The sequence below is a fragment of the Anneissia japonica genome, unplaced genomic scaffold (assembly GCF_011630105.1).
Source record: "Anneissia japonica isolate Jap-2015-1 unplaced genomic scaffold, ASM1163010v1 scaffold456_len727751_cov192, whole genome shotgun sequence".
NCBI classification, from domain to species: domain Eukaryota; kingdom Metazoa; phylum Echinodermata; class Crinoidea; order Comatulida; family Comatulidae; genus Anneissia; species Anneissia japonica.
Window position 1 is genome coordinate 21645 of NW_022713155.1, and position 11155 is coordinate 32799.

General features: G+C 35.0%; 1 protein-coding gene across 1 annotated transcript in view; it reads left to right on the forward strand.

Moving 5' to 3' along the window:
- The window catches only part of LOC117108251 (delta-like protein D), a gene marked incomplete at its 5' end in the record, with an annotated part of 18524 nt that extends 12600 nt beyond the window's left edge, over nt 1-5924 (forward strand). The window contains 3 exon segments of the mRNA XM_033250223.1: nt 1153-1774; nt 2755-2840; nt 2964-5924. Of these exon segments, the coding sequence (XP_033106114.1) occupies nt 1153-1774; nt 2755-2840; nt 2964-3342 (1087 nt within the window).
- Between the last annotated feature and the right edge of the window lie 5231 nt (nt 5925-11155).

An 11155-nucleotide genomic window follows, 5' to 3' on the forward strand; every position in this document is an offset into this window, starting at 1 on the left:
ATCAACATTAATACATTATGCTAATTTTCATCTTTTTAAGCGCATAAGACAGTGCAAATTATTTCTGTGACAGTCTTTTGAAGTGTGTAAAGCTCCGTTTTATCCCATACATAGTCAAAATATTGGGGGGATGATTCAATGGACCATCCCCCCCTTGTCAAATATTGGGGGGATATATCCCCTCCATCCCCCCCGGGATCTACGCCTATGTTTGAAGCACGAAATGGAATTGAAACTGAAATTGAAATTAATGACAGTTCGTTTAATTACTGACCAATGGACATAAAAATTCCATTTTTATGCTTTCGTTAATTGACGAAGAACATTTAGATTCTAATTTACTAAGCTAACTTAATATTGACAAGGTGTTAACTTGGCAATGGTATATGTTTATCTCTACACATAACTCCGGCACATATAGTCGATGTAATGCTAATGTATGACTTGCAATTTATGACAAGCGAAATGTCTAACCTAAAGTACTGCAAGGCAATTCAACAGAAGGACGCACATCTCGGGGCATCAAAGGTTATAACTCTGGCATCGACATTCTAGGCGCACGTGCGTCCCTAAACGCTGAACGTCACAATAATTGACGGCTGTACTCGTAACTAGTATGGATTGTCGATGCCACAGTAAAGATCAAAGGACTGTACGCACGAGAGCGGAGATGTGCGTCCTTCTGTTGAATTACCTTGAGTACTGTAATCATTTTTAGAACCACTCAAAGAAGGGGGTTATTCTATTTATTACCTATTTATAGCTTGCACATTTTATAAACATCTCCAAGCTATTTTTCCGTAAAGATGTTAGTGCGCATGGCCCATGGATTACATTTTTGTATATGCTTTATTGAATTTTACTGTACCGTTCAATTTGTTTTACTTTTTTCTCGCTGATTGTACAACAGTATATTATCTTTTGAAAATAAGTTTTATTCAATACGAAGATATGCCTGGTCTGTGCAAATTAATGAAATGCTGAAATTTCCATGAAGTAGGCCTATAATTATTCTTTTGAAAGGGCTGTTTGAAAAATATAAAAAATGTTGCAAATAGAAATATGGAGAAAATAATATATAGAAAATATATATATTTTCTTCATGTTAATACTAAGCACTTAAATTACATTTTTTAACCGATTTCTTTGTAGGATTCAATATAAATATCGAGTAAGATGTCAAAATGACTATTACGGCACGTCGTGTTCTAAGTATTGCGTCGACACCGACGACAGTGAAGATGGTCATTACACCTGTGATCCAGGTACCGGAGACAAGATATGCAACCCTGGATGGATAGGTGAATCATGTGACCATGACATTAACGAATGTCAAAGCACACCTTGCGTGAATGGAGGCACTTGTCAACACGGTGTCGATTCGTATGTGTGTATTTGCCCACCTGCCTGGGGTGGATCTCTCTGTCATTTACTACAAGATGAATGCATAAACTTCCCATGCGCAAACAATGCCACATGTGAATCGGACGTACTTAGCGATGGTACTTCCAATTACACATGTACTTGCGAACCTGGATGGGAAGGGATGAACTGCACTGATGAAATTTATGAGTGCGAATCATCTCCTTGTTTGAACGATGGTGTATGCCAGGATCTTCTGAACGGATGGAATTGTCTTTGTAAAGAAGGCTGGGAAGGAGGCGCGTGTGAGGAAAGAGTAACGTTAACAACAACATTGGAAGAAACAACTATGATCAAAATACATTCAACATTATCGCGTTCGAATCCAGAAGAGCAACAGCAATCTGGATCGGTAAGAGACGCAGAATCAAGGAGGGATAATGATTTTCATGCTAGAATGTTCTAGTTGGCTTCAGGTTTCGTTCCTGGTTCCCAGCTAGATAGGCGCCCGGACTTTTGTTACGGGCAGCGGTGACAAGGTGGTCCAACATGTCCCATGGAGGGGTCCGAACTAAGGGGCCGACTGGAGACTCGGTCGGGGTCCCAGACTAAAAACTACCTGTTAGGGTTAGACATAGACATAGACATCACTTTATTAATCCAAATCCTTGGAAGGGTGAATGTTTTACGGCTTACTATGGTCCAAATTATGCTTTTTAGACCACAATACTAGGGATTGAAAATCAAAATAACGTTATTTGGATAGGCACATTATTATTGTTTAAATTTCTGATCCGACGACCTCGTCGTGACTGTCGGAAGACAATAATAACCCCAGGTCGTTAGTGAACGGTTTAACAGTCTTGCCAAGTGAAGGCTAAATACGTGAAATTACCCCAGGCCTGTCGGATGGGGTGGGGTTCCACCGTTGGCGCCACCACTGGTTACGGGGCTATATTGTACATTTTAACTAAAGAAATGTCTGAATAATTTCCAGTATCAAATGTAGTTAATATTTGACTACGCCGCACAACCTAATAATAACCCGAGGTCGTTAGTGAACGGTTTAACAGTCTTGCCAAGGGAAGGCTAAATACGTGAAATTACATTTGTACAATGTATGAGGGCGTCTAAAGGCCAACTCAGACAGCGTCAGTCGACGCAGCCCGACCCGATTTGTCGTCGGGGACAGTCTTAAGCCGTCGTGAGAAATATTAAACACGTTTAATATTCTACTACGCGACTGCCCCCGACGCACACCATCGCGTCTGCGTTCAACTCACACAGACCCGACGCGACAACAAATCGCGTCGGGCTGCGTCGGCCGACGCTGTCTGAGTTGGCCTTTAGTCTACTAGGCCTAATATTCCTTTAACTATTTTTTAATTGCAGGATGGTATATCCGATCCGGTAATTTACTCCATATTAGTAATTGGACTTCTGCTTATTATTTTCATTTTACTGTTAATCTTGGTAAGGTAAGTAAGCAGAAAAACATACCGTAAAACGAGTTTTATGTTCTCTTTACTTCACTTTATCCAACATTCATACCAGTTTATTTAGCTACTTATATGACTTTAATCGTGTTTTTCTTGTTTCAGAAAAAGAATGAATCGAAAGATGGATGAAGGGGATGCCATGGAAATTCCAGTTGATAGCCAGCCATCAGTAGTCGCGATTTCTCAAGTCCATCTTGATCAAGCGGCTGGTGGCGGAATTTATGAATCTTCTCTGCCAGCAAAGAAAATTCCGTTTGAGGAGGACGAAATTGGATCTTTTCAAAATCCTGTGTATATGTTGACTTTTGAAGACTTAATGGCAAAAAATGCACAAGAAGAGAATGTTTATGAAGAATGTAAAGACTCCGATAAAGACAACACTGTCGAGGAAAACCCCTATGTAGATATGACTTCGGTTGCAGCGTCAACAACTGTCGACCCAGTACCGAGTGCTGTACCAAATTTATATTTCGTTGATTAAATTAATCCATGGGGCGACAATGAGTTCCTGATAGAACATGCCACCTTGAGTTATCGGCAAGCTATATTGTTATATCTGTTAGCCCTTATGGGCCTGCCTTAACAGCACTTTGCACATTGCACGCACTTGCCAACATCGGATGGTATTGTATTCTGACGCATTACCGCCTGCCATTGCCTTACCTTGCCCAAGTGAAGTAAATAAGACAATATTATTTTTCTATGGCATATAATCATCCATCAATTACTTAAATACAGTTCACCCTCTAATTCAAGACCAATATTGGGACCAAAAGATTTGGTCCCCAATTAGAAAGTCCTAAATAGAGACCATGGCTAAAAGTGGTCAATAAACATACGGAAAATCGGAAGTGGTCACTAAATTGAAACTGTATTCTTTTGGCTTGTGCTTATTTTTATCCCTCTGGTTTTTAAATACCGTATTTATTCGAATAAACGGCCGGAGCGTTTATTGTTGACAATGGTTTTTGAGGGGGAGGGGTTTATTCGAGGGAGGCGGTTTTTTTTTTCTTTGGTGTAAAATGGATATGTATATACTCAAATAAATGCTCCTTAATTTCACTGTAAATGTAGAACTACAACACATATTTACCACCAAAGGTGTTTGCGTGTACAAAGACGTATTGATACAAACCAGGTTAGAATACATGTAATTCTATACTGGAGTAGAACCTTAATAGAATATGTTGAGATTGAGAATGATGTTTCTTCCATTTATTTTGGTTACAGTCATTTAGGGGATATGGGGGCGTTTATTCAAGGAAAAATAAACGTTTATTCGAGAGAGGCGTTTTAAAAATGATGCTATGGTTATATGTTACTCATTCAAATAAATACGGAAACTGAATTATTTTAAATTATACACATTTGATTGATTGTTAGAGTATACATGTACATGTATACAATTTATGTATGGGTTAACCCATACATAAATTCCAAGGATTACGTATTATTACAAAGGCCTAAGAAAGACTAATGCTGGCTAGCAGGCCTATGCCGGGAATACTTCTGATTATTTTTAAGACATCACCAAAAAATTAAGCGGAACATGTGCTGCAAGGAAGGAACAAGCTCAAATTTTGAGAAGTCCAAATAAGGTCTCAGAACGATTAGAGGGGTCTCGAATTAGAGGGTAGAGTGAACTAAATGTGCTCAGTGGGCGCAAGGGCGCACGTCCCCTCCAAAACACCCCCTCCCATTGAAGATGTTCAAAGTAAAAGAAATCACGCTCAAGTAGATAAAAATCACCTATCACCTAGTGCTCCCTCGCTTAATCATCAACCCTTCCCCCACTTTTCTTTCTCCCCACCCCCTTATTTCACTGTGGTTGTTAGTTTGTTTTCATATGTTTAATTTTTAACCTTCCGTGGCTTCTACAGTAGTCAACTCCTTAGGGGCGAATTCCAATTAAAATCAACCAACCACAATGTAAATATTAAAGGTATGCACCATGCATGCAAAACAAGAAAAACATCAAAAATTTAAATAACAATTTGAAATGCTCATTTAAATGAACAAATATATTATCGTTTTATAAGCCAAAGATTATAGTCACTGTCCAACGGACGCTTTACTATAAAAATTCGTATTTTGCTGCCCTAAAGGCACGGCATGCAAAGACTACAGAAATGGTAAATTTATCATTTAATCATCCGTTAGAGTAGGCCTATATTGAAAGTCACTGGTATACTCATAAGCAGCTATAGTACAGATATCCCTACCTACATTACTATTACGGTATCACGTACCATGCTAACTCTATGATATTACCGTATTCGCGTTAACTTTGGCTATTTCGCATTAGATCAAAATTTAAATGTTTCGTTTTTTGTTAATAAGTTGCACTGTGAGCAATAATAATAATACTTGTTTTGCTTCATTTCTGTAATGTGACATTCCACAATTTTCCCGATTTAATTTGTCTCGAATGCGTGTTAAAATTATGAATTTTCATCCTATTCTCGATCTTGTGATTGCTTCGGTCGTATGCACTAAGACGTTACAATTTAACTGCACTGTCAAATACAGAGTAGGTGGCACATTTTTGACTAACGACATACAGTATTTTATTCCATCAGCTTTCACCCCACTGAACGGGGTTTCATCAGGTGACTCACCTAATGAAGCCCCGATTAACTGGGGCGAAAGTTTGTGAAATAGAATACATCGTTAGTTAAAAAGTGCTGCCTACTCATTTTTTTTTTCATTTGTATACACTATAATACGGCTACTGAACAACTTTCTTGTAATATACCGGTAATTATATCGGTGAAATTCTTACACTATCAGCCTCATGAGTCACCTTGTTTAGTATATAAATTGTATAAATCATTGGGTCATTACTTATAACATGTAAATACATATTTTTCGTTTAGTATGCTGGGAATTCTAAACATAAGATTAAATGTTGTTGTTTATAAAAATATTGTTAAAAAACTTGTGAAACTAAATTATATTCTATAAGTTCCATAATACATTGTTTTAATTGCCAATTCAATGTAATTCCATTCAATTCAATTGATATTCAATTGAAAATGTCGCATAAAATTGTGATTTGTTTCTCTTTGGTATTTATGCAACTTTTTTTTTACTCTATAGATCTATCAATTAATCTATTTTTGTAGTTAAGTGAAAAAATATATTCATGATAAATAGCATTTGAATCATTGTCTTTTATGTTGTAAATTATTTTTAACATTTATTAATGAAAATCTCATTCATACCTACACAATTTCATTTCATTTCATTAATTTTGTCTCAATAAAATACATAAAAAACAACAACCGGTTACAATACAACAAAATAAAAGAATAAAAAAATCTGAAACAGGCCGAGACAGGATTCCTAAAAGTGAACCAAATCACTATCATGTCGGTCTCCTAATGCACTATTCCGATTACACATAAAATAATAATAAAATGAACAATTGAAATAATACTTAAAATATGTAAAATTTGCCTTAACAATAAATATATATATAGAAATTATAAAACTTATTTAAAATATAATTTAAGATCGTTTAAGAATGCTTTAAGATTCAAAACCAATACGATTAAAAAAAACAAGAAAGGCATATTATTGACTTTGGCACTTTTGTTAATACTACCGGTATGTAAATCCTTATTAAACAAAAGAAACATACCGGTACCAATATAAATTTAATTATAAAACAAATAATTATCTTTAAAATTCAAAGTAACATCTGTGTATCGACAACTGCCATTACAATTTATTAGCACAAGTTAACAAGAAGAGAGACTGTGATATAGGCCCTACTCAATTCAATTCAATTTCTGGTCTGCCTAATTTTCTGGTTTTTGAGATTCGCTTAGGCAGTTCAAAGTCCATCTAAAAACACCTATTTCAATAGTTTCCTCTCACCTTTCTTAAGATCTTATTTGTTTATTGTTTTGTTCGTTTCTTACTTTCTTTCGAACCTTTTTGCTTCGAGTTACTGCCTTAGTGCATTTTACCATAAGTTTGCACACTTTCCTTGGGTTTGGTTCTGCAAGCTTTACTCATGAGGATTTTGTTTACTTTTATCGAGTGGATACATCGCTTTGAATGTCAGTTTCTTCAGTCAGGCGTATTTACGTAGGCTTAATGCCACTACAAATATACTTTTTCGAAAACCTTATTCTAAAGCAATTGGAATATTTTGTCTGCACGGAAGTCTTTTTAAAAGTTGTTCAACAAACTACACCCCCACCTTCCCGGTTAAAGCCATCTATTGCTACCTGCGTTCGTACTTACTCGTTCAGGATATAAGAGAACTTAAATATAGAAAATCATTTAAATCATTCAATTGGTTGTTGCCGCCAAATTGATATAGACTAGATGATCTATCATGTATTTGGGCTTTGGGACCCGATTAAAATTGTAATAAGCCTACCCTTTCGATGGTTACATGTTGAGAATACGTACTGGCATATTGTAATACACACTCTCTTGATGTACAGCATGAGATGTTTCATTAACATAACATAAACTATCGCCAACGAATTGGGTGGGCAGTGGCAGATCCAGGAATTTGAAACAGAGGGGTCCAAAGAGGGACTTTCACAGATGGAGGGTTGATCCTACCTCAGCCCCACATGCTTGGGTCTGAGGTAAGAACAATTTTGATTATGGCATCTCCAGATGGCCAGAAATGACATTCTTAGACTTAAATTTGAATATAAGTTTCTTTTTTTCTCATGTTTTTTTAATTTTGAAAAATTTAGGGGGGGGGGGGGGAAAGCCGGCTGCCCCACCCCCTCTTCTTGAATATCCGCCTATGGTGGGTATTCAAACTTTTACGACATGGTGAACCTATTTCGTTTAAAATGTTAAAGTGATTATATGAGTCAATAAAACAATTCGCGGAAGAAGAGTTTTCAAAATATTGGTAATATTAATATGGGACTAATCAGATGGCTGACGCCGTTCTCCATCGACAATTGATTTTATGTGCATTATTTATCTACAATTCGTATATATAAACACTAAAGAATATTTACACTCACAATTTCATCTGAGAAAAAATTACCAAAAAACGACGGAGTGACAGTGTTTCACAGCTGTGGAAAAATCAAAATTATCAGCCTGTTGCTCTCTGTTTAAATAGTGATCGTATCTGATCAACAATGATGCAGCAACAGGCTTGGTCAACTTGTAAGCATTCAGAGCCTTCTGTTGTTTGCCCATAGATCAAATTTGGGAGTGGTATACAATACGATTTCGAAACATTGTTATCGTAATGAAACAGCTATAATATTGAAAACAAACAACTTGAAACAAAATCGGTGTACGAATTCAAATAAATATTTACAATAGATTTTAATGGTCCACTTGTTATCAAATTTTACGACCAATTATTACATGCATTTGTGTGTGAGTGTGTAAAAGACAAACAATGAAAAATTACTCGCTTTTCCCCTGGCGCCCCACTTCCCCCTCCTCCAAATCACGGTCAAGTTGTTATAAAAATCACCTAAAATCACCTTATATTTGGCAAGTTAGCGCACCTCAACTGATCATCGAGTCCCCTACTTACCTTCGCGCCCCACCCCCTGTCTCTTATACACATCTAGATGTGTATAAGAGACAGAAGTTAGACTCCTGATACGCCACTGGCCCTACACACACAATCTACCTCCGCCCCTCAGAGCGAACGAGTTTCTGATCTCGAAAATCCAGACACTTCGTTAGGCCTATACCGCGTACAGTAGGCCTACAAAATACTGTACAGATATAATTCAATGAAAAAGTTTTAAAAATTTTTAAATGAAGTTGTAGGTAGGCCTATATACTAATATTTTGCGAATCTTGAGATTTTAAAAGCAATCTTGGGATTTTTTAGACTCAATCTTGGGAATTTTGAATTCTCGCCATTGGGACATAAAAACAGCGGTGCCCAGGTATTTTACGACGTTGTCTTATAATTATAAATAGATCCATTATAAGTAACGTACACAGCTTGGTAATGGCGAAGTCGTTGTTGTACCATAAAACGAACCCGCTTGCATGACGTTTTCAGTTGACCAAAAATAGTAGGCAACACAGTTAATAATTGAATCACCGAATCAACAATAGTTTGCTTAAATTAAAAGGTTGTTAAAAGTAACGTCCAATGTGGCACTACATAAAACCAATTATAAACATGAAAGTGTACAACGATAAATGCGGTGCAAATGAGGCTAAATTGTCATAGAAGTAAAAAACGCGAAAGAAGAACAACATTAATAATAATAATAATAATAATAATAATAATAATAAATAATAATAATAATAATAATAATAATAATAATAATAATAATAATAATAATAATAATAATATAACATACAAATTCAATAATAAAAAGATTGGGGTAATCACAATAAAAAGCAGTAAACATTTAAATAATTAAAACTTTAAAATACAAACAAAATAAGACTAAACAATTTATGTCATAAAAAGCGCAAAAGAAAAAAAAACACTTAATAATAATAATAATAAATAAAATAATAATAATAAATAATAATAGCAATACTAATAGTAATAATAACAACAACAACAATACAACATACAAATTCAAAGAAAGATTGGGGGAACACAATATAATGTAACAATATAAAACCAGTGAACATTTAAATAATTAAGACCTTATAATACAGATAATATGAGGCTAAACAATTTATGTCATGAAAGTAAAAAGCTGGAAAGAAGAAAAAAATAAATAAGACTTTAAAATAACGAAATAATTCGTCATGGATATGTAATTAAAAAAAAAAAAAAAAAAAACGGTGGCGCCTTGGCATTAATTTGCTTCCTTTGCCGTTTTGGTCTATTCCTATTGCCGTTTTGGTAGTTGACATTGCCGTTTTGGTCTGGCCGTTTTGGTTTATTGTCATTTTGGTCACTGCCGTTTTGGTTTTTTTGCCATTTTGTCCAGAAACCGTTTGGTGGTTTCATTGGCACTTATCACTATAATATAGTAGACCTTTTGCTGTCTGTGCAGACGCCTTTGCCAACTAGGTCATTGAAGTTTTGTTGGTACAGTAATTCAAATCCGGATGAAGCACCTAAATCCTTTCACACTCATATGCATATGCATATTAGGCAGCATTAGTCCTTGGTCAAATAACTAGAGTTCCTATCATAACTCTAAACATAACTCTAACATAGATCAATATGATACGCACTCTTCTTATCAGCAATTTACGACAAGACGAGATCTCAGAAGATGCTTTTATAAAGAAATGATGATAAATAATATATAAATATATTATATAATATATAGAGATAAATTCTAAATTGTCTTCCGGTAATACTGTAAATATATATAAATCCACGTGTGATATATAGGCCTATCAGTCGTTGAAACAAAAAATTATGACATCAAGGCATGTAGACTATTGAACACTGTATTTATTTTCGAAAGAAATTTTCATCAGCTTTATTGTCAGTCTGTATATATAACCCCCTCTTTCAAATCCTGGATCCACCCCTGCTTAAACCGTTAAACATGAAACTTAGGCTACATTACTGCAACATTATTAGTTTATTAATAAATATTTTTAGCAGTAGTTTATTAATATTACAGTTAGATGTGTATAAGAGACAGGTGCTATGTTGAAGGCTATACAAATATACAGTGATAATCATATTCATGCCAAGTTAATATTGTATAATATATTTGAACATAAAATCTTAACAATTTTTTTTCCCAGCTAGACGAAGGAAAGGAAGCACCACACCTCCTATCAAGAATGATGATGTATCAATGTCATGCCAATTTCTGCAGTTCGGCACCCTTGTCTCCATCAGTTTTTAATTCACTGCAACTTTTGTATTTTAATTAGTATTATTATAAAAACTCAAGAGAAGTGTTCTAGCGTTTTTATTTTATTGAACGTACAAACGTTTTTGGGTATCACCCTTCATCAGGTATAGGTATATACATACTTTATTTTTAAAATATTTTCTATCTTTTGTATAGAATATTCATTGTAACACTTATAGATATGTTGTCGATGCCTTTTCCATGTCAATTGCAGTAGTTCACAGCACTTCTCTTCTTGTACATCCTAGTACTGGTATTACTTATTGAGATGTTTATGAAAATAAAAATGTTACAATACAAAGTGGTTGTTTTTTATTCAATTATTGAATGCCGTGAAATTTACATACCGCCATTTTCTTTCATAAAAAAAATAGCAAATAAAAAATTTAAAAAATTCAAATTCCGGACGTGAAACTAATAATAAATTTTAATTGGCCTAAGCCTAGGCAAAATTTCCGTAGCAACTAGTTTTGTAGAACTTTAGGGGGA